This window comes from Balaenoptera ricei, chromosome 1 (genome assembly GCF_028023285.1).
Source record: "Balaenoptera ricei isolate mBalRic1 chromosome 1, mBalRic1.hap2, whole genome shotgun sequence".
In the NCBI taxonomy this organism is placed as follows: domain Eukaryota; kingdom Metazoa; phylum Chordata; class Mammalia; order Artiodactyla; family Balaenopteridae; genus Balaenoptera; species Balaenoptera ricei.
Genome location: NC_082639.1, coordinates 105,191,626 through 105,216,115, shown reverse-complemented (window position 1 = coordinate 105,216,115; position 24,490 = coordinate 105,191,626). Strand labels below are relative to the sequence as shown.

Here is a 24,490-nt window from a genome sequence, read left to right as displayed (position 1 = left end):
TGAAGTCTTGTCAGGTAATAGGCATTGTGCTAAGTACTGGGAGGTGGAAAACCTGGTGGAGAGTGAATTAGCTAATACTTGTCCTGCTGTGGCACTTCACCAAATCCTGATAAATAGAATTAGTACTACTGAACAATTAGATCTATCCAAGGAAGCTTAATGGAGTTTGAGGACAAATAAGATGTGGCATATAGTAAACAAATAGGATTAATTTTTTTAAAAAAGAGATCCACCCTGAATATATAAATAGATTCAGTAAGGTCCAGGATGAATCTATGAGAGAGAGATCCACAACAGATTAGTAAAGCGTGGTTAGGAATGTGTAGACTTAGCCATTAGATTTTGGTAGTCATACCCCTCACCCAACTTCATCACCAAAAAGACCCTTCTTGTGAAGACACCTAGACTGGATGGACCATGGGTGTGTCCATATGTGGTGTGTCATACATTATGTTCTTAACAGTTAAGGAAGGTCTTCCTGATGAGGATGTGGAAAGTGTCTGGCACTCTTACCATTTACCCATTGGTAATGGAACCAGTGGGTAAAAGTTACCTCAGATACTTCAGTACAAGCTCAAAAAAACTTTCTAACAGATCTGTCCCAAAACTAAATATTTTCCTTGGGAAATACTCAAACAGAGGCTGGATAACTCTCCATCGAAGATGGTATCATTAGATTTGGATAAATGGATAAATGGTCGCGATCCTATACAGAGTTGACTACTTAAATAAAATTATTAATACCTTTGCCGTAGTCTTTTTGCCTGTTATGAAAATAAAATCAACATTGATTTTTTATTCTTTTAATAAATATAACATTGGCAGTATATCAGTGTATTATAGCCACCTCATAGTCTTCTATCACTTTATTATGAAATGAGAAGGGACTGTTCTTTGTCCTTGAGCTAATATTTTGTCCTCATCATTGGTACATGTTGCTGGGAAGAATGGAATAGGAGGTGGAACAATAGAGACCTTGCCATTTGCAGTGAGCCTCCCGTGACATTAAAGGGAATCCTAAGATGTTCTGGTGAGCCCCCAACATTCCAAAACAGGACAGTAAGATCTAAGCCTGGCCTATCTATTTTTTATATCCATCAAGGCTCAGCATGGCTTTATCTGCCTATCCCCTTATTATTCTGAGCTCCCTAATTGCCTGGACTCTTTCTTTCCACAAGTAGTTTCATGTACTGCATTCAGCATTAATGTAGGGTGACTATGTGGAGATGTCTTCTATTCCTACTTTTAACAGATTAACAGCTAATAAACACCATGCAACACCCTCTCCTCTCAACCTCTTCTAAAAATACAGAGTTTAATTTGCCAACATTGGTGTATTTAAAGCCTCCAAGATTCCAGGGAAGACTTTAGAAAGTTAACTGTGCAAGGAAGGCCAGTTCAGAGAGGAAATTTTCCAACACAAAGAGCCAATCAGTGTATCAGCAGCTCATCACAGAAGAACCTCAGGGGACCTTATAGTCATTTATAAGGAAGGGCTATTTGTTCTCACTTAAGTAAAGCTTCTCACTTTATTCTTGCTGTGCCAGACTGAAGAGAATGCTGGAAATGTATTACCTAGGGAGAAGAACAGGCAGCATAAGTTTCATCTCAAGAGGGAAAGCTTGTCTTTTCCAGGAAGGGACACCGTGTTACTTTCCAGCAACTTTGCAATGAAAGGACTTATGCCACCTACTCTTCTCCACCCTCCTTCTCCTACCTTCCTCTACCCTAACTTCCCCTCTTTCCACTTAGCTAGCAGTGAAGCAGTTAGTTTTAAAGAGGAGTCAATAATCAGAAGCTGTGTTCAAAGCTTCAAACAAGGCACCAACCAATATTCTGTTTTGAGGATTCAGCAAGAATATGTCTAAGATAATCCAGATAGCCTGGATAATTATGTTCAAACAATGTTCATCAACATCTCATATACATATACATATATATGATAGAATTTATTGAAGGATAAATTAGGCAGTGTGCACATAGTTCAATTAATGGAATTTCTAGTGTCAGTGAAACAGAAACCTTAAAGTAATACATTGGTAAAATATTGGATGTTTCCTGAAGTCCCAAGTACATGACTCTCAATGACCAGTTTGGTTATCATATTACAAAATACAGATAAACATTTGCAGAAATGTATTGGTCTTTTTGTTTGAGGTATAATTTCTGGGAGCAAACCCTCTTTGCGCCTTCAGGTAGGTATTTCTTGTTGCAGCAGAAACTCAAGTATATTTGAGTGCTTACCTCTCCTATTTCTATTATGGTGCTTGTCTCTGTTTAAGAAGATTTAAGAAGCCTTTCAAGGCGCAACAATATGACAGTTTCATTGACTCCACATACCCGGTGGTGGAGTTGACTCTGGGACAGGCTGTGTCAGTGTGTTGTGGTAATGATGATCACATCATCCTGTGCTAGAGAAATGGTCAGTGCTACTCTCTGCTCAACTCTATTCATGATATCAGTGACCTTGACCTTTAACACACAACATTTTTTTTTCATGCAGACCAAACCTTCTCTGAAGAAAGGTCGGAGTGAAATTCCATCATAGCTCTGACTTGCTTGCAGATAATCTGAATTGGGTTAATTTCTTCTTTTTCCTGCAATCCAGCGACATCTGTACCTGTGCTCTTCCAGACTAATTTACCCTGGTGGTGGTATCTCTCAGTGCCTATGCATATACCGCTTCTCAGACAAACCACTTCAGGATTTTTTTTTAAAAAAGTCCATGCATTTCTTGGGATTATTTACAACTTCCTTTGCTGGCTTTTCTCTGTGTAGAACCGGACTGGAAGCCATCATGGAGACTTATGCATTCTGGAGACCCCCTGTGCGCACACTCACCTTTGAAGATTTCACCACCATGCAAAAGCAGCAAGGTAAAGCCCTGGGCAAGGCCTCTGCTTTAGAGACAGCGCTGGGGAGGGAGTGGGAGCTGAACTGAATATAGCACATCTGGCCCCAAGCCAAGCCACGAGTTACACCGACTCGCCTGGAATGAAGAGAACTAGGTAGCTCCGTAAATAACCAAAGCATCACCACTTGCGCAAATAAGCAGGTTTCTGAGGCAGTGTTTCACCTGGCACCCCAAATTCTCTCTCCCTTCCCAAAAGCAAGGTTACGTAATGGTGGTGAAATGATTATTTCTATCACTAAGCATTCATGTAGCCCTTGGGATTTGGAGATCTTCATAATAATTTCATTTATTACTCATGGCAGCCTCATCGGTTTTCTTATTCTAGTTTGTAGATGAGAAACAACTTAGCTCCAGACAATGGGAATAAATCGCTCAGGTCTGACAGTGCGGAGGGAGCTGCCACAAGCCCCTCTGAATCTTGTAACTTGTGCTCTCTCCTTTTTTGCTAATGTGGCGCCACAGCCATCTCAAGTGCATGGGCGAAGTGGACTTTTTCCTTCCATTGCTGTGTGCTTTTCATCCAGTTTCTAATCTCCCTTCTCTTGCAGCTCAGGTTGGGAAGCCTGTGGCCATGTGTACAGATGGCTCATGGGCGGATTTCAACTCCTCTTCTCAGTTTAACCACTGGCTCTCCCAAGGCGCAGCACCCAAGCCCCTGGGTACCCAAGTGAAGGCTTCCCAAAAATGTCAGACACTTTGTGAGTTTTCCTCTCCACCCTCCTCTTGCCCCAGAGTGACAGTGATCAAAATTACAGATGGAGCTCCTTCTGTTCTGTCAAATGATTGCCATTAATAGAGTCCTAGTTTTTAAATTTGGGGCTTTGTGATGTAGGAGCCCCTTCTGGGACTTGATAACACATTATATTATACTCCCTTCTCAGGGAGGTTCTAGCAGTTTGCACACTAAATTCGGTTTTGTAACCTGAATTACTGAACTCCCTCAGGTTTTAAGATGGAGATGGTGATTAAAAGCAGCGGCTCTGGAGCGAGGCAACTTGGGTTAGGCTCTTATCACTGTTCTTGCCTAGCTTGGTGACCTTGGCCAAGTCCCTCATCCTTTCTGACATTTAGTTTTCTCATCTGCATAGTGGGAGAATATAATAGAATTGTTGTGAGGATTAAATGAGATAATACATTTAAAAACACAGGAAGCCCTCAGTACACGCTAACTGTCATTATCATCACCATCATCATCACTGTCTTCATTCCCCGTACGTAACTGAGAAGAAAATGCACCAGGGACAGGAAATATTGCCGTTCTGATTAATAATTATTCACAACATGATTAGACCGTACATCTTCACAGGGATCCGGGGAGGCAAGTGATCCAGAATTTCCATCTCTTTTTTTAATAAGTGGAGGAGAAATGGAAGCCCTTCGTATGAAGCGACTTGCTCCTCATAATGCTGTGATAGAAGCAGGGTCGATATGTATTCAGGGTGTCACTGCGGCTTTGACGCCCGCGTGGCCCTTAAGAGGCAGAGATTTATGGAAGTCAGGAAATCTGGGCCTTCATCTCCGATGGCCACTAACTCTCTATATACCCTTGGCAAGTTACTTCTACTCTGAGTCCGTTTCCTCACCCCAAAGAGGGATAATTCTTTTTTGTGAAGAATTTAATATATAACATGCTTTATTTAATATATGCATCTATAAATGCATTCAATATATTTAATATATAAACATGCTTTATAAATGAAAACGTGTCATGCAAAGACACTTACTTGACCCTATTTATTTCTGAGATGGCTTCTTGCTCATCTGCCTTTGCTTTACGTGTTGACTTTCCAAGCTCTAGCTAAGCAGGAGTTTGTATCACAGAGGCTGGTATGAGACGATGGGCAGGGATATTGCCAGTTCCTGAGAGCAGGCATTGGTGGCGACATTGTGTTCACTGCTGTGTCCCCAAAATCTACTCCAGGGCCTGGAACCCAGGAAGTACTTAATGAACAATGAATGAGGTCACTTGGTGGCACTGTGGCTCAGGTAGGCAGGGTCACTCTCTGATTAAATCTTGGAGCACAGCCACCTGAAATGTGCGTGGATACAGATGTGGAGTGATAGTTGTGGATGGCTACCTGCATTTCACCAGCGTGTGGACCCACTGGGCAGGTGCATGCATGGGGTAGCTACAGGGGAGACTGCATTGCTAAGGTGTGCAGCATAGCAGGTTTCATGGTGCTTCTATTGAAAATTTATTGATCTGAAGACTTATTACTGACATGTGGGAAACAATGGTTGAAGAGAAACTGAACTTTCAGACCAAAATGTCACACTTATTCACTGAGTCCCTTTTTATGCTGATGGGGGGAAATGAGTGTGGAATTATTGGATACATATGGTGGTGAAATGGGCCTAGAGGAAAAGCCAAGACTCTATTAAATAGTTTAATTGGAATACATTTTTGAACTATACACTGAACTTGATCCAGATTCTCATTATTAAAAAATATGAGGCTTGGTTTCTTGACGTTAGCAAAGGATGTAAAAGTAACAACGCCCATTCCCTCTTCCTTTTTTTTTTTTTTTTTTAAATTTTTTTTTTTTTTTTAATAAATTTATTTATTTATTTATTTATTTATTTATGGCTGTATTGGATCTTCGTTTCTGTGCAAGGGCTTTCTCTAGTTGTGGCAAGCGGGGGCCACTCTTCATCGCTGTGCGCGGGCCTCTCACTGTCACGGCCTCTCTTGTTGCGGAGCACAGGCTTCAGACGCGCAGGCTCAGTAGTTGTGGCTCACGGGCTTAGTTGCTCCGTGGCATGTGGGATCTTCCCAGACCAGGGCTCGAACCCGTGTCCCCTGCATTGGCAGGCAGATTCTCAACCACTGCGCCACCAGGGAAGCCCTCCCTCTTCCTTTAAAAACTGAGAGTTCCATTAACTCTGGACAGTATCAGTCATAAAATGAAGAAAAGAGACATAGCTATCTGCGTCGAACTGTTTTGTGTCCTAGAAGACGTAAAGAGTGGTGAGCGTCTAGTGGAAGCTTCAATGACAGACTGATTTTGTAGTAACTCCCTTTTGGTGAAGAGAGTATTGGCAGTATTGGCACCAAACCGAAGATCCAAAGTGACCAACCCACCCAGGTGTCCACATTACCTCATTGCTTCAAGCACATGAATATCTGGATGTCAAATACGTGGCCCTGGGACAGTTTTGTGTTGTTGCTGCTACTGGACACTGGATCAGCCATTCTGCTTGAGTGAAGTTCAGGGTGCTTTTTCCCTCTTGCCCTTGCTGTCATTGTAATTTCTCTTTCATTGAGACCCATCTGTTGATAAAATTTCAAGGAATGTGCTTAGGTGAATTAGCCATGGTTTTAAAACAATCCAAATCCTTCTATTTTCAAAAACATATTGAATGGATGCTCTATATAGTTGTTTTCTCTGATGGAGAAGAATGCGTGGGATTCATTATCCTCTGCCTTTTACACAAAAATAGACTGAGGCACAGAGCAGCCTAGTAACATATCTGCAGTTAAGTGGTGGCAGAACTAAGTTGAGAACTCCAAAGAGGATCTCCTGCCTTACTGGGCAGTTTCCTTTCCACCACACCTTCTTCCTTTTTACTTAACACACACACACACACACACAAAATTAGCTTACTCGTCCAATTGATGGCTTAGTGTCAGCAACTTGACTGTTAACTCTAAATAGTAGGTCCATATTTCATTTTTATGAAGTCAAGTGTATGGTTTTATTTTCAGACATCTTCATTTAGAATCAGCAAGGAGTTTATACTGTTGCAGAGTCTGGAGATAGGAATTATATTTCAGGAATGGCTTTTTCCTGAACACTGCTTGTGGCAGGACAAAATGAACTAAACAAGTAAGTTATGCTGGCAGAAGTGGAGTGAGGTGACACAGACGAAGATGTAAAAAGAAATAAGAGCCAAGTTCAATCCTATTGTTCTGATGATGTCCTGATGTTGCTATGAGGTTGTTCTGATGATATATATATACAATGGAGCTATTTGTATGACCAAAACTGAGAGAGTTTTTGTGAGTGGCGTCTCCAAGTGATCTGACAACTGTTGTGAGAAAAGGAACCATCCTGGACCAGAACACCAAAGCTGATCATATGTCTCCATCTGTGGATAGGAGACCTGCCATTTACAGAAGGCCTCCCTTCTCCTCAACTGGTGGTAGACATCACTAGATTTCAACACCTTTGCATCTTTTAATGTTTGTCAGGCAGTTAAAAATTAGGATCATGAAGGTCTCTGTTGGTGTTGGGATTTTCATCAGTTTGATTTGTGTTAATTAGAGGTTGGTCAGTGGAAGACAGCAAATACTGAGCAAATTCATAGTAGTAAAAAGATTGGGAACGGAGTCTTTGAACTACTGTGTGATCATTATAATGTTTCAAAGGTAGCCAACTTATGCTGATCTCATTTATCCCTGAGACAAGGAATAATGCCTGCGAGGAGTTCTTGACAAGGAGGGGAGAGTATCTCAATTCAGTCTATTAAAGCAAATGGTTCATATTCTATTTTGGCCCGAAGTCCCTTATGCTCAATGCGTCCAAAATGGAGTCCATGATTTACCTCACAGACTTGGCGCCCTCTCCTGGGGGAAGGACGCCACTATCCATTAATCACCTTAGACGGTTCCCTCCCTCCTTACCCACCATATCCAACCTTTACCAGGTTCTTGATTCTGCCCACGTCTGTAGTCTCCCTTGCTACCACCCCACTCCAAGCCATTATCATCTCTCACCTGACTTCATTCTCGGGCTCCGCAGGGTGGTGACATAGCTACCAGCATCCCTGGCACCTGCATGTTTTTAGGCTTAAATCGGATGGGAGGGGTCATGTGCCTCTCTCTCAAGATTTCCAGCAAAATCTCACCGAGTCTCATGGACTCTAATTGGGATACCACTGAATTAATTACTGTGGCAGGAGGTGGGGATGCTGAGATTGTCCAGGCATGAGTCACATGCCTTCCCTGGGGGCACAGGTGAAGGGGTAAGAGTGGGAAAGGGGGTGTCTCTCAGTGGGAAAATGGTACTGTTGCCAGGAGAGAGGCAGATTAGTTCTAAATGACAATAACAACAGATGTAAACCGCAGCAGGGAAGGCAGTAAAACAAGTAGCAGGGAAAACAAGCAAGTTAATGGGAAGTGAAAAAGTGGGGGGTATTCCACCTAGGGAATGTGATAGGTGTGAAATAGGGCCATTGAAGAAGCAGAGAGACTCAGAACCCAGGGGACCAATGTGAAAAATGAGAATGGGTGAATATATTAAAAGCTATTCTAAAGGGAAGAGGTTTGGATCTATGCATATCTTTAAATTTTATGGAGAAGGATGCACTAGGAATCTTTCTAGGATTGAAAGCACGCAATTCCCATTAGCACTATAATGTTTCACATTTGCCTTTTGAGAAGGGTACTTATTTCAACTAAGGAGAATTCCTTAGTTGGGATGAACTGGGCTGTGATCATTAAACTTTATGGCCTCTGGGTTTATTCCCTGGGATCAGTCCATAGGGTGCTGACATTTTACCTCTTACCTGTTTGAAAGCCTTGAAGAAGGCTACTCAAGGACACACAGTGAATCAGCACTCCTCAGGGACAGATGCCATCAAGTTATATGACAGAAGAGTCTGGTTCGTGGCACCAAGTAATTACATGGAAATTTATTCTTCACTAGCCCAGATGGGGTTTTGTTTCACTGTTTTTCGATTTTTTTTTTTGTTTTTTTTTTGGTGAGGGGGCGGAAAGCACAACAAAATCAACCCAAAAGGGAACTGTATGTGAAAGCCTCCATGTTACAGTCTGGAAGTGATCAATCTAAAGATGCAAAAGTCAGCAGGTTTGGTATTCAGAATTTTCATGGTCACATTTAATTTGTCTTCATGGTACATAAGTATATTCTAGGTTATTGTCTTCGTATGGAATCGCTGCTAAACATGTATTCTTTTTGGTCATTTTGACTGTTAGCTTTGAATATTGGAGCAAGTTAATGTTGAATATGAATTTCGGGTACCTTCTCACTTTGGGCCATGGGTAAAATAGGATGCAGGGAAGTGGGGTGGTGGAGGATTGGTCCTGAAACGCTGGAGAGTTTTCAGCTACTTAGAGCGTTACATTTTAGTCACCTCTCAGATGTGGATTAAGACCTCTGAGGATAGTGGGAAAGACACCAACCTACCTGTTTGTGTTCAATTCCACTTTGCTTGATCTGATCTGAGAAGAAATGGAGACATGGGACATCTCATTTCCATCCCAGGTGGGGAGTGAAGGGGAAGGGGCCGATCATCTGGAGAGGAAACAGAGTTGGTTTAGCCTTGGGGATATGGGCCCGGTGGGTGTCCAGTGCTCCATCATTCACTGTTCTGAAGGCTCCTGTAGCCTGTTACATCCAGGCAGTTGGCTGTGACATGATGCTCCCGAGTGTGGAGAGGCTGAGATGCTCTTCTCCATGGACAGAGGCCAACACCCCACAGCCATCCCCATTAGGACCCAAATGGCCTAAGATGCCTTTCCCTTTCCTTCACTCCTTTTTCACTGATAGAAAAGAAAAGGAAACACATTTTTATGCCTGTGTGCACTTTGTAATCTGTATTATTTCATCTAATTCTCAATACATACTTACAAGGTCGATATTCAAAATTCCATTTATGTGGAGAAGCTCACTTGCTAAGGTTCCATAATCAGTAAGACAGCTGGGATTAGAACTGGGCTTGTCTGACTCTGTAGTCCACATTCATCCATTTAATGAAGTTTAAATCAAGACTCCCGGACCCAGTGAGCACAGAGGGGAATAAGGGAAAGAAGAGAAGGCCACACAGGAAAGGGAGGCCTGCTTTCCTTTGAGAGGCAGCTCTGACCCCTCTGTATCGGAGTGGCCTGGCCTCCCACTCGGCCCTGGCTCTTCTGGGATGAGAGGCCTCTACGCAGCTGTGTTGAAATGCACAGGGAGGGCAGCCTGCCTCCTTCTGCTTATTTAGCACTTGGCCGGCGCTCCCAATCTTGTTTAACAGCTGACAAGCTGTTAGATCATAAGAGAGTAAAGACTTCTCAGTATCTCGGTTTGCTTCTCTGCAAAACGAGTCTTCTCTCTCTGTGTGGACTTTGAAAAATGGCTGTTATCTGTACTGGGTATTTTTACGTGCATAAGAGCATTTCTTCAAAGGGAATGGAAGCCATGTGACCTTCTCTTGGGCAGGCTTGCTCTGCCTCTTCAAACACTAGCTTGTATGGGCACTCTCTCCCCCTGAAGCTCAGCAGGCCACCAAGTCTCATTTCCAGTGAGTGTCATTTGAAAGCCAAAGCAAGCTGACTACAAACTTTTTAACATGTGCCTCTCATCTGCTCAGCAGAAATCCCTGTAACTTGTTAATAGTTCCCGTCTTATTTTTTTCTAGTGAAACCAATTGAGGCCTTAAATCAGTACCATTCGTTCCATCTTGGGCCATCCGAGAAAACCATTTAGGGTTGTAAAAAGTCATCTGCTCCATCTTGCACTTCCTGCTGCAGGGCTAGGGCTCGGGCCTGATGGAGCATACCTATAACGGGACAGTACAGCCTGCTGAACGGGGGGTCTCCTCCAGGACCACATAAACACCAGATCTGGGAGGGCAAGGACGGACTTTCAAAGGGAGGAGACCAGATACACATCCCATAAAACACAAATCTCTTTACAGCTGGAGTTGAGTTTCTCTATTTGTACCATAGCACTTATTTCACTGAAGTGCCTGGCATTTAGGGTGGAAGAGGGAGAAAATGCGTAGGACCCCTCAAAGAGGAACCCCACGCCGGCAGAAAATGAATCCCTGAGCTTCACGTAAGTCACCGTAGGCTAGGCTGTTCAGTGGTACAAAAACAAGAAGTGTGTTTTTCCTCATCCTTCCTAGCTTTCCCCTTCAAGAACTTCCTCATGCTTAAATGATTCCTTGGAAAGTACTTGTTACTGGCCATTCACACTTTAGCAGAAATTTAATCCTCAGACATAAATTCTGAAAAGGACAGAAACTGAAGCCTATCAGTTCGAGCCCTTGTTTCACAGATGAGGAGATTTAAGACGTAGCCTGCCTTGCCTGTGGTCAGGAGCTGTATGGAGGCCAGTGAACCTAGAATCAGGCTTGATGCCCTTCCTTCCATGGTCAGGCTTACTTCTCCAATGGTATTAACAATGTTGGCCTTATCTCAATTTGTGGAATAAAAATCTTTTTACTTCTCTTAAGGGAATTTAAGATATAAACAAGAAACAGAGAAGGAGAATTTCCTGAAATGATTCTAAAATCAGGAGCTGTTTATATCTAAATCCAGTTCTACCTTGGAAGTTCATTGCGGAAATTCTTTTGACCAAGCAAGAAATGATATTGGTTGGGCTTTGTAAAAAAAATTAACTCTGAAAAAAACCATTAACAAGAGCTAAATTTGTATTTCTACAGCCAAAATTGCTACAATATCTGTGGAGGTAGGCTAAGTTTTTTTTTTTTTTTAATCAGTCATCAATTTTATACACATCACTGTATACATGTCAGTACCAATCGCCCAATTCAGCACACCACCATCCCCACCCCACCGCGGTTTTCCCCCCTTGGTGTCCATACGTTTATTCTCTACATCTGTGTCTCAACTTCTGCCCTGCAACCCGGTTCATCTGTACCATTTTTCCAGGTTCCGCATACATATGTTAATATACGATATTTGTTTTTCTCTTTCTGACTTACTTCACTCTGTATGACAGTCTCTAGATCCATCCACGTCTCAACCAGAGACTCAATTTCGTTCCTTTTTATGGCTGAGTAATATTCCATTGTATATATGTACCACATCTTCTTTATCCATTCGTCTTGTCGATGGGTATTTAGGTTGCTTCCATGACCTGGCTATTGTAAACAGTGCTGCAATGAACACTGGGGTGCATGTGTCTTTTTGAATTATGGTTTTCTCTGGGTATATGCCCAGTAGTGGGATTGCTGGGTCATATGGTAATTCTATTTTTAGTTTTTTGAGGAACCTCAATATTGTTCTGCATAGTGGCTCTATCAATTTACATTCCGACCAACAATGCAAGAGGGTTCCCTTTTCTCCACACCCTCTCCAGCATTTGTTGTTTGTAGATTTTCTGATGATGCCCATTCTAACTGGTGTGAGGTGATACCTCATTGTAGTTTTGATTTGCATTTCTCTAATAATTAGGGATGTTGAGCACTTTTCATGTGCTTCGTGGCCGTCTGTATGTCTTCTTTGGAGAAATGTCTATTTAGGTCTTCTGCCCATTTTTGGATTGGGGTGTTTGTTTCTTTAATATTGAGCTGAATGAGCTGTTTATATATTTTGGAGGTTAATCCTTTGTCCGTTGATTCGTTTGCAAATATTTTCTCCCATTCTGAGGGTTGTCTTTTCGTCTTGTTTATGGTTTCCTTTGCTGTGCAAAAGCTTTGAAGTTTCATTAGGTCCCATTTGTTTATTTTTGGTTTTATTTCCATTACTCTAGGAGGTGGATCAAAAAAGATCTTGCTGTGATTTATGTCAAAGAGTGTTCTTCCTATGTTTTCCTCTAAGAGTTTTATAGTGTCCAGTCTTACATTTAGGTCTTGAATCCATTTTAAGTTTATTTTTGTGTATGGTGTTAGGGAGTGTCCTAATTTCATTCTTTTACATGTAGCTGTCCAGTTTTCCCAGCACCACTTATTGAAGAGACTGTCTTTTCTCCATTGTATATCTTTGCCTCCTTTGTCATAGATTAGTTGACCATAGGTGCGTGGGTTTATCTCTGGGCTTTCTATCTTGTTCCATTGATCTATGTTTCTGTTTTTGTGCCAGTACCATATTCTCTTGATTACTGTAGCTTTGTAGTATAGTCTGAAGTCAGGGAGTCTGATTCCTCCAGCTCCGTTTTTTTCCCTCAAGACTGCTTTGGCTATTCAGGGTCTTTTGTGTCTCCATACAAAGTTTAAGATGATTTGTTCTAGTTCCATAAAAAATGCCATTGGTAATTTGATAGGGATTGCATTGAATCTGTGGATTGCTTTGGGTAGTAGAGTCATTTTCACAATATTGATTCTTCCAATCCAAGAACATGGTATATCTCTCCATCTGTTGGTATCATCTTTAATTTCTTTCATCAGTGTTTTATAGTTTTCTGCATACAGGTCTTTTGTCTCCCTAGGTAGGTTTATTCCTAGGTATTTTATTCTTTTTGTTGCAATGGTAAATGGGAGTGTTTCCATACTTTCTCTTTCAGATTTTTCATCATTAGTGTATAGGAATGCAAGAGATTTCTGTGCATTAATTTTGTATCCTGCAACTTTACCAAATTCATTAATTAGCTCTAGTAGTTTTCTGGTGGCAGTTTTAGGATTCTCTATGTATAGTATCATGTCATCTGCAAACAGTGACAGTTTTACTTCTTCTTTTCCAATTTGTATTCCTTTTATTTCTTTTTCTTCTCTGATTGCCATGGCTAGGACTTCCAAAACTATGTTGAATAATAGTGGTGAGAGTGGACATCCTTGTCTCGTTCCTGATCTTAGAGGAAATGCTTTCAGTTTTTCACCATTGAGAATGATGTTTGCTGTGGGTTTGTCGTATATGGCCTTTATTATGTTGAGGTAGGTTCCCTCTATGCCCACTTTCTGGAGAGTTTTTATCATAAATGGGTGTTGAATTTTGTCAAAAGCTTTTTCTGCATCTATTGAGATGATCATATGGTTTTTATTCTTCAATTTGTTAATATGGTGTATCACATTGATTGATTTGCGTATACTGAAGAATCCTTGCATCCCTGGGATAAATCCCACTTGATCATGGTGTATGATCCTTTTAATGTGTTGTTGGATTCTGTTTGCTAGTATTTTGTTGAGGAGTTTTGCATCTATGTTCATTAGTGATATTGGTCTGTAATTTTCTTTTTTTGTAGTATCTTTGTCTGGTTTTGGTATCAGGGTCATGGTGGTCTCATAGAATGAGTTTGGGAGTGTTTCTTCCTCTGCAATTTTTTGGAAGACTTTGAGAAGGATGGGTGTTAGCTCTTCTCTAAATGTTTCATAGAATTCACCTGTGAAGCCATCTGGTCCTGGACTTTTGTTTGCTGGAAGATTTTTAATCACAGTTTCAATTTCATTACTTGTGATTGGTCTGTTCGTATTTTCTGTTTCTTCCTGGTTCAGTCTTGGAAGGTTATACCTTGCTAAGAATTTGTCCATTTCTTCCAGGTTGTCCATTTTATTGGCATAGAGTTGCTTGTAGTAGTCTCTTAGGATGCTTTGTATTTCTGTGGTGTCTGTTGTAACTTCTCCTTTTTCAGTTCTGATTTTATTGATTTGAGTCCTCTCCCTCTTTTTCTTGATGAGTCTGGCTAATGGCTTATCAATTTTATTTACCTTCTCAAAGAACCAGCTTTTAGTTTTATTGACCTTTGCTATTGTTTTCTTTGTTTCTATTTCATTTATTTCCGCTCTGATCTTTATGATTTCTTTCCTTCTGCTAACTTTGGATTTTGTTTGTTCTTCTTTCTCTAGTTTCTTTAGGTGTAAGGTTAGATTGTTTACTTGAGATTTTTCTTGTTTCTTTAGGTAAGTTTGTATAGCTATAAACTTCCCTCTTAGATCTGCTTTTGCTGCATCCCATAGGTTTTGGCTCATCGTGTTTTCATTGTCATTTGTCTCTAGGTATTTTTTGATTTCCTCTTTGATTTCTTCAGTGATCTCTTGGTTATTTAGTAACGTATTGTTTAGTCTCCATGTGTTTGTGTTTTTTACGTTCTTTTCCCTGTAATTCATTTCTAATCTCATAGCGTTGTGGTCAGAAAAGATGCTTGATATGATTTCAATTTTCTTAAATTTACTGAGGCTTGATTTGTGACCCAAGGTGTGATCTATCCTGGAGAATGTTCTGTGCACACTTGAGAAGAAAGTGTAATCTGCTGTTTTTGGATGGAATGTCCTATAAATATCAATTAAATCTATCTGGTCTATTGTGTCACTTAAAGCTTGCATTTCCTTATTTATTTTCATTTTGGATGATCTGTCCATTGGTGTAAGTGAGGTGTTAAAGTCCCCCACTATTATTGTGTTACTGTCGATTTCCTCTTTTATAGCTGTTAGCAGTTGCCTTACGTATTGAGGTGCTCCTATGTTGGGTGCATATATATTTATAATTGTTATATCTTCTTCTTGGATTGATCCCTTGATCGTTATGTAGTGTCCTTCCTTGTCTCTTGTAACATTCTTTATTTTAAAGTCTATTTTATCTGATATGAGTATCGCTATTCCAGCTTTCTTTTGATTTCCATTTGCATGGATTATCTTTTTCCATTCCCTCACTTTCAGTCTGTATGTGTCCCTAGGTCTAAAGTGGGTCTCTTGTAGACAGCATATAGATGGGTCTTATTTTTGTATCCATTCAGCAATCCTGTGTCTTTTGGTTGGAGCATTTAATCCATTCACGTTTAAGGTAATTATTGATATGTATGTTCCTATGACCATTTTCTTAATTGGTTTGGGTTTGTTTTTGTAGGTCCTTTTCTTCTCTTGTGTTTCCCACTTAGAGAAGTTCCTTTAGCATTTGTTGTAGAGCTGGTTTGGTGGTGCTGAATTCTCTTAGCTTTTGCTTGTCTGTAAAGCTTTTGATTTCTCCATCGACTCTGAATGAGATCCTTGCCGGGTAGAGTAATCTTGGTTGTAGGTTCTTCCTTTTCATCACTTTAAGTATATCATGCCACTCCCTTCTGGCTTGTAGAGTTTCTGCTGAGAAACCAGCTGTTAACCTTATGGGAGTTCCTTTGTATGTTATTTGTCATTTTTCCCTTGCTGCTTTCAATAATTTTTCTTTGTCTTTAATTTTTGCCACTTTGATTACTATGTGTCTCGGCGTATTTCTCCTTGGGTTTATCCTATATGGGACTCTCTGTGCTTCCTGGACTTGGGTGGCTATTTCCTTTCCCATGTTAGGGAAATTTTCGACTATAATCTCTTCAAATATTTTCTCTGGTCCTTTCTCTCTCTCTTCTCCTTCTGGGACCCCTATAATGCGAATGTTGTTGTGTTTAATGTTATCCCAGAGGTCTCTTAGGCTGTCTTCATTTCTTTTCATTCTTTTTTCTTTAGTCTGTTCCACAGCAGTGAATTCCACCATTCTGTCTTCCAGGTCACTTATCCGTTCTTCTGCCTCAGTTATTCTGCTATTGATTCCTTCTAGTGTAGTTTTCATTTCAGTTATTGTATTGGTCATCTCTGTTTGTTTGTTCTTTAATTCTTCTAGGTCTTTGTTAATCATTTCTTGCATCTTCTCGATCTTTGCCTCCATTCTTATTCCGAGGTCCTGGATCACCTTCACTATCATTATTCTGAATTCTTTTTCTGGAAGGTTGCCTATCTCCACTTCATTCATTTGTTTTTCTGGGTTTTTTTCTTGTTCCTTCATCTGGTATATAGCCCTCTGAGTTTTCATCTTGTCTATCTTTCTGTGAATCTGTTTTTTTTTTTTTTTCCTGTGCTAAAAATTAGCTTTGGGTTTCTCTTTGAGGTATCTGCCTCTCAGCTTGCACATCTGGACCTTCCTCTCTGGTACACTGTGGATGGTTTCTTTGTATCCCTATATTTCTGGAATCCTGCTGATTTTCTTCACATTTTTTCTCACTGTTAAAAACCTTATTCCCGCTCCCTTCTACTTAAAAGGAGCAGCCTTTTACCCTTGTAGAGCAGCTCATGTTCTAGGACCCCCTGCATGAGTTGTGGATGACCTAAAGGATAACATGCTCCTTGAGAATCACAGCTCTCAACAATTCTGGGAAAGTCCCAACCTTGCCCTGATAGAGAAATTCCATCATGGGAGCTTCGCTATGGAAGACAAAGTAGCTGCCCATTCTGGAATTCACATGAAAGGTCCAGTAACCCTGACACTCACCACTGCCTTCAACTTCCAGTAGATGAGACAGGAAGTGGGTGTAGCACTGCTGCTCCGCAGCCCAGTAAAGGCGAGGCTTGGAAAGGTCATTTTTGACCTTCTTAAATTACCTGAGAACACATTTGAAGTAGACTGCGTTAAACTGGCCCTCTGTCTGTCGGTGCATCAGCCACCAACCCAGTTCTAATTTCCCCAGGTTATTAGAACAACTCTCTCAAATACAAGTTCAGGTATTTTAGGAGATAAAAGGGACCCAGACATCCTCTAACCAAAGAGTGGTCCCTGGACCAGCTGCCTCAGTATCATCTGAGAACTTGTTGCAAATTCTCGGACCCTGTCCTAGACCTACAGAATTAGAAACTCTGGGGTAGAATCAGCGATCTGTGTTTTAACAAGCCCTTCAGGTGATTCTCATGTCTCAACGGTATTTATGTTTTATTTTTCAGGAGGCAGCACAGGCACTTCCCCAACCACCTCCAGCACTGGGACACCATCCCCTTCAGCTTCTTCTCATCTTTTATCTCCATCCTGTTCTCCTCCAACATTTCATCTGGCCCCCAACACTTTCAACGTGGGCTGCCGAGAGAGCCAGCTGTGTAACCTAAACCTCTCTGATTATCCACCGTGTGCCCGAAGCAACATGGCTGCCTTGCAGAGCTACCCAGGGCTGAGTGACAGTGGCTACAACAGGCTCCAGAGTGGCACTGCTTCAGCCCCTCAGCCCTCCGAAACCTTCATGCCCCAGAGGACTCCATCCCTGATCTCAGGAATACCGACTCCTTCCTCGTTGCCTAGTAACAGCAAGATGGAAGCCTACGGTGGCCAGCTGGGGTCCTTCCCCACTTCCCAGTTTCAGTATGTCATGCAGGCAGGCAATGCAGCCTCCAGCTCCTCATCACCACACATGTTTGGGGGCAGCCACATGCAGCAGAGCTCCTACAATGCCTTCTCTCTCCACAACCCTTATAATCTATATGGATACAATTTCCCCACTTCCCCAAGGCTAGCTGCAAGCCCAGAAAAACTGAGCACCTCTCAAAGCACTTTACTCTGTTCTTCTCCTTCCAATGGGGCCTTTGGAGAGAGGCAGTACCTGCCTACAGGAATGGAGCATGGCATGCACATGATTAGCCCCTCAGCCAATAATCAGCAGGCGACTAACACCTGTGATGGCCGGCAGTATGGGGCGGTCCCAGGCTCCTCCTCCCAGATGTCCGTTCACATGGTTTAGTGGCCAGTCCTAGCACCACGGAGCCTACAGCAGCCAAGGCCCCAGAGTCTCCATGGGCAGATCCTCCTCTTTGGGAGCCCAACGCCTTTGAAAAACAGGAACTGTGTATTATTATTATTATTTTTTTACTGGAGGAGGAAAGCACATACCCAAGAACAAGAGACATTTAAGCCACTGAAGGATACTTGTGGTGGAATCATCTGACTCAGTGGCCATTCTCCTGCCTTCCCAAATCTTAGCTTTATAAAGCATCGTCTCTCCAGAGTGGCCTTTGAAGAAACTGAATAATCATTTTATAATAATGTTAAGGGAGATGCTAGCATGTAGCAGTCATGAAAATTACCCACACACAAATACAGGTCTATACATACATACATACACACATACATATGTGCATGCATGCATACACACATACATATATATTCATACACAAACTCATCCATACACAGACATACATGCACACTGACTCGAAACTGGGTGAACTCTGTGGAGGGAAGCCCAGCATGGGTGCTTTCACCAAAAATTTGTCTATGTACAACAGTAGATGGACTGGGCCAGCAGTAGCTGCCAACGTTTCTCCTCTGCAGCTTACCCTGTTTCTGGAATGAACCGTGTATCCTGGAACCCCTTCCAGTCAATGACGGTGGAAAGACATCAGTACTACAACTGGACTGGGCTTCCTGAAAAAGATTGCTTTTGAACATTGGCTCTCTTCCATTGGTGTGCTGTCATTGATGTTCCCAGTGGTGCCCGTGAAAAGAGGGAGTAAGAGCAGATGAAAAAGAGAGAGAGAAAGGAGAATGAACAGAGACCAAGAGAGAGGTGGAGAGCAAGACTGAATGATGAAGTGAGAGCAATGATAAGAGTTTTAATTCACCAAGGAAATGTGGTTTGGGTTTGTTTCCCCCCCCCCCCCCCCCCAGGTTATGGAAAGAACCATGAAGTCATTGAGGAGTAAACCTCTCTGGGACACTGTGCATGGTCAGGGCACTGGTGAGAAGCACCGGGGCAAGGAATGCGTCTTCATCCCACAGTTCTGACCATTGTGATCCAGAAGAGAGGGGCGCCACACAGGAAGTGCCGATTCCAGAGCATGCAGCCTGGCAGGGGAAAGGAAATAGAAGGAGTGTGAGGAAGGAAGAGTTTTATCATCCCGACAGATGATACCAAGAACAGAGGTGACAAATGGAGGTCTGGCCTTCCGAATGCCAGGTCCAGATGCCTGACCTGGATCACCTGCCCATCGCCCCTGAGGCAGGAGGAGTCCTGTCATGTTCCAGAGAATTGCAGATGGGTCTTCTATATCCTTCCACCTGCCCTTAGATCGCCATTTTTTTTTTTTAATCAAATAGTTCATTGCAATTTTGAAGTTTTGGATTTTTTCCTTCATCTTTCCCTTCCCCTTCAAATCCTTTAATGATAAGAAAACAAGTGAAGTTTGGTACAAGCTAAACTTTTTAAGTGGTGTGGAAATGCAAGTAATACCAAGTAAAAGAATACAGATATTATTAAGATTTTTGGTTTTGAGGTGTTGTAGATAAATGTATTTATGTGCCTAGTGGGGAATCCAGCATTATGAATATTAAAAAAAGGGGGCAATAAAAAGGGTATGTAAAATATGTATGAAGAAAAGGTGTATAAAAATTTGCCCTTATGCACGGAACTCTGTTTCTAAGTGCCAAGCACAGAAAGCCGCTAAATAAAATCTTTGCAATTGTTTTCTGTGTGTTCGTTCCTATGGAAAAAGCAAGCAGCAGCCGATGCCTTTACATTGTGCTTTACATTGTGCACTCTCATCTCTACTATGTAACATGATCTTTATTCAGAACACATGAAGTATATATTATCGTCCTCATGTTATGATTAGTTACTAAGCTCCAGAGGGACTGAGTGAATTATCCAGGTCCACACAGCCAGTCAGAGAGGGAACTAGGACTTGAAACCAGGTGTGACTCTAGTGGGATACTTTCATGTTAGCTGCCCACTTTCATGTTAGCTGCAAAAACCTGTGAGTCTAATAGCAATCCTCATTGTCTCTAAGTGCCAGATATCATACCATGTGTCTTTCGTGAATCCTCCCACAATTCTGCAGTAGGTATTATTTTTATTATCATTTTATAGATTTGGAAACCAACTTTAAAAAGGTAAAGTAATTGACCAAGGCCCTCAGGTAGCAAGTGATTGAGCTGGCAATTTGACTTTAGGGTCTGTGTTATCAGCATTATGCCTTTCTGCTGGAGCCCCAGCAGTCTCAGGATGCCCGTGGACCATCAAGAAAGAATTCTAAGGGGTTGGGGCAAAAGTGTCTCTGAGGCTGGGTTGGGACCTCAGATTAGGATGTTTAATCATAAATATATACTCTCCCCCTTGAATGTGCCACCCAGCGCAGGAGGAGTGATTTTGAGTTGTCATGCATCAAATGATGACTTATAAGAGACTAATAAAGTGCCCAGGGCTATTCCACTTGTAAGCATTTTCACAGTGGTTGGGCAGGACGTATTGTTTTGCAAATGGGAGACTAGGATTATAAAATCTGGGACCTGTCTATACATAAATGTGGCTGGGAAGCAGCAGAGCCAGGACTTAAAATCTCCTGCTCTTACACCTGCCTCAGACTGTTTCCCAGTGGGCAGTTACACTGGAGGCCCACTGACCCATTTCACCAGGGCTTGATTTGGGGGAGGTGAGGCTGCTGGACCTTCATACTCTTTCACTGGAAATGGAGCTTGGGTTGGGAAAGCAAAAACTTTAACTAGTCATTGCTTTGGTTTTATGAATAACTTCAAAGAGTGGCATGCCAGTTAATTCCATTAGCCATCAGATCGTTGCTAAAATAGCCAGGACAGTAGCTGATTGAGTATCTTCATGGATTGTAAACTCTCTGGGCGACATCTCAAAACTTAAAACGACCCTGCTATTTGAAAACCTTGCAGTCAACGCTTCGCTTCATAATGGTAGACCGAGACCAACTACATATGAAGCTTATTGTTATTTCTTACTGATTTAGCAGCATACCAAATATTGTTCACTGGTCTACCAGTGTTTGAGGTTTTAGCTAATAGATAAGCATGATATGTTGAGCAGCAAACTCGACACAGAACCTCCATATTTTCATTTAATAGTAATAATAATAATTTCTTATTTTATTTATTATTTCCTATTAAAGAGCAATAATCATTGAAGAGTTTTAAGTATAGATAATTTCTATAATTTGGATGAATTAGAACAATCTAAGTTGGTTACATTTGAATTGTAGCATACATTTTTATCTGCAACTGAGAAAGGAATAAAAATATTTATTTTAACACAAACTGGATAAAGAATTGTTAAGAATATACTCTACCCAATTATCTTTAATGAAATGGTGAAATTTTATTTCAATTGGCACAGTGATTGCATACAAAGGGCTATTGAAAGATTATTCTTCTCTGAGTTAAGATGCTCATGTTTTTGAGGAAAGGCTGTCTTGTTCCCCTTTGATCCTCAAGGCCCCAATATGAATCCTAATACACAGTCATTCTTACTGTTGAATTTGTCGGCCAAACCCACTTTTCAAGGATAGTGCAAAATGGTTACATGGCCGAATTCACTCCAAATTAATGGGACCCACATTATCAAAGATTTATTGTTCTTCACATAGCGTTCTGTGACAGATTAATGAAAATTTACTTTAGAATCTAGTTTGGCAGCATCCATTACACATAACAGGGGTTTTTAAAAAATACATGTCATAGTTCTGTCCTTGAAAGAGTTCACTTTTTAGGCAGTCATGCGCATGTGAGGCAAATGATATAAAACGCTCTGAAAATTCAAAGAAGATATTCAGTGTAAGAAGGTGAAGTTGGGATTGTTTTCACTGGGGAGGTAGAACTTGACTGAGATTTGAAGGATGCTCAGAATTTTTATGGAAGTTAGGAATGACGGGTTAAGAATGAAATAACATTTTAAAAGTCAATACAATAAAAAGTTTTGGAGGGAAAATGATAGCATCTCAATTAAAACCTGGCAATTTCATAAAATTGGAGGTATTTGGAAGCTTCTTGCAGCCTACAGACTAATACCCTCTTCTATGAAATATTTTATCATTAGTGGAAGTTTTGAGGGCTGAGATGGAAGGGCAGAGCTGTTTGGCTGATGACATATTTGATTCATTGCTTAGTACTTAGGATTTCAGAGAAGCTCTGCTGTACCAATTTGCATTCAATAAGCTAAAGGAGAGTTGTCCTCTCAAGGAAACCCAGTCACAAAGACATACTTTCACAAAGCTTTTCTGCTTATGATTGTCAACTGGAGATTGGATTTCCTGAGAGGGCCATGACTGTGACCAGCTTCATTCATTCAATTCAATAAATACTTATTTAATGCCTATCAATCACTGCCCTCACTTGACCTGAAGACATAGAAATGAACAATTAAACTTGATCCTGCTTTCAAAGAGCTCATGGTCTGGTGTGAGTGACATAGCAAACAAATGAAGAATATAATTTCAGACTGCAAAAATCATTTTGAGGAAATTAAAAATAATAGGATGATAGAGAGTGATTGGGGAATGAGGATCAAGGCTCATCTAGACAGGGTTTTCTAAGAGGGCTACTCTGAGTGAGTGACATATGAGTTAGTACAAAGGAAGACCTTATCTTAGAATTTGCTTACTCCAGCTTATGACAAGGGCAGCCATATCCTCACTAGAAGACGTGCTCTGCTAGTTTTGCATTAGCTGAAGCCAGGCATTTTTGTCTTTCCAAAGGCTTTGTAGCACTGATACTTATTTACTAAAGCCCTGCTGCTGACTTTCTGGGACCAGGGCCATTTAGGGACTCTTCAGATCTGAATCTGTCTTCTACATGGTCCCAGTGAAGTTCTGTTTTCATGACTTGGTAGAGAATGAGAGTCATCCCTTCTCTCTGACTTTATTAAAAGGTTCCAGCAAGTGATCAAACAACCAATTAATTAATAACAATCATATTCATAATAATAAGAAAATACTAAATACGGCTTAGTATTCTACAGTTTTCTCAGAACTATTCTATGCAATAGATATCAAAAATTTCTACCTTCAAAAAGATTTCAGCCTGGTCGAGGAGTCAAGATGTATGTATATGAAATAGTGAACAATAAAAGCATTAAATTGGTGGTAAAGACCATATATGTGGCAGAACTTTAGAACGAAACAAATTTTTATTGAGTCTTTACTACATGTTCCACATTATGCAAGGTTATCCTATAATCCTCATAACTACCCTCTAGGATTTGTATTTCATTCCCTATTTTATAGATAGGGAAACTGAAACTTATAGAGGTTTACTAAGGTGCACAAAATTAACACAGCTTGTATGCAACAAAGAGCCGCAACCAAGGCCTTTCCACTACTGTGTTTTTCCCAAAATGAGATTTATAAGGTCAATAATAAAGAGAGGTGTTCATGGAGAAGGTTGAATTTGAATTGTCCTTTTCAGAATTCATGGAAACCGCATAAATTGAGGAGAAAGGAGGGCGTCCTGATGTGAGGGTGGGAAGCAGCGTGGCAAAGACAGGTGTTCTCTGTATGGGACAATGAGTTATGGTAGTGGGATTGGGGGAGAGGATGTTCGCTCTCTTAAGTCAAATCTCAAAAATCTTAAGTCGTATGTTCTCCCTGCTGCTCCTAGTACCATGACTCTGGATTCCCCTTTCTGATAGGAGATGTCGTAGCTCTGTGTGTGGTCAGGCCACTCAAGATGGCTGTTCTCTTGCTCTCTGGACACCCTCCTCCTCCCCCACCCCCTCACCAGTACCTGCTTCACCTCCTACATACTAGCCCCAGGCCCCAACTAAGGACTGTTCTAGCTTTAGATCAGAACCCTCCACTATGCTTATCAAAGGGGTGGTAAGGGGCGATCTCCTCTGCTGGTTTCCCTGGTAACCGATGAGCCCACCTGACATCAATTCCTCCTATAACTGGTACCCTCCCCCTCCCCCGGGGAGCGAAGCCTGCCGCCATGACTTGCCAGCCTCTCTACCGCACACAGTGGGGTGTCAACCCAGGACCTTGCTTCAGACATGTAACCTCCCCCATCCGTTAAACCATTGATGTCTCTGTCGCTGACTCCAGGCTCTTTCTTCGGTCTTAAGGATGGGCAAGCACAGGCCTTGTAAGCCTGTGGGGTGCAGCCCAACACTCTAACTTGGGCAGTTCAGGATTCCATCCAGTGTCTCAGTGGGAACCTTCACTCTGGAAAGGACCAGTGGGGACTAGGGGGTGATTGAGGAGTCAAGTTACATCCCCCCAACACTCCCACCCCACCTGTCTCCCCCCAGCCCCGCCAGGTCCCCAGGGATAGGTTCAGGTGCCATGCTCCTTGTGTCCAGCTCTGCACAGAGCCCTTTGCTTTCTTCAGCCAGGCAAGCAGTCCCACATGAGATGGTGAAAGGTGAAACTTGCTGCTTAAGGCTGAGAAAACATATATCATGTTTTCCTTCTTAGCTCATTCTACTGTGAAGGGGAGCA

General features: G+C 41.6%; 1 protein-coding gene across 2 annotated transcripts in view; it reads left to right on the top strand.

The window, feature by feature from the left end:
* Positions 1-19,722, top strand: part of TBX15 (T-box transcription factor 15) — a 110,749-nt gene extending 91,027 nt beyond the window's left edge. For both annotated transcript variants that reach the window (XM_059928921.1, XM_059928930.1), the window contains exons 7-8: positions 2,779-2,876; positions 17,219-19,722. In XM_059928921.1, the coding sequence (XP_059784904.1) occupies positions 2,779-2,876; positions 17,219-18,003 (883 nt within the window). In that variant the 3' untranslated portion in view covers positions 18,004-19,722. The remainder of the gene's footprint in view (positions 1-2,778; positions 2,877-17,218) is intronic.
* Positions 19,723-24,490: the final 4,768 nt, after the last annotated feature.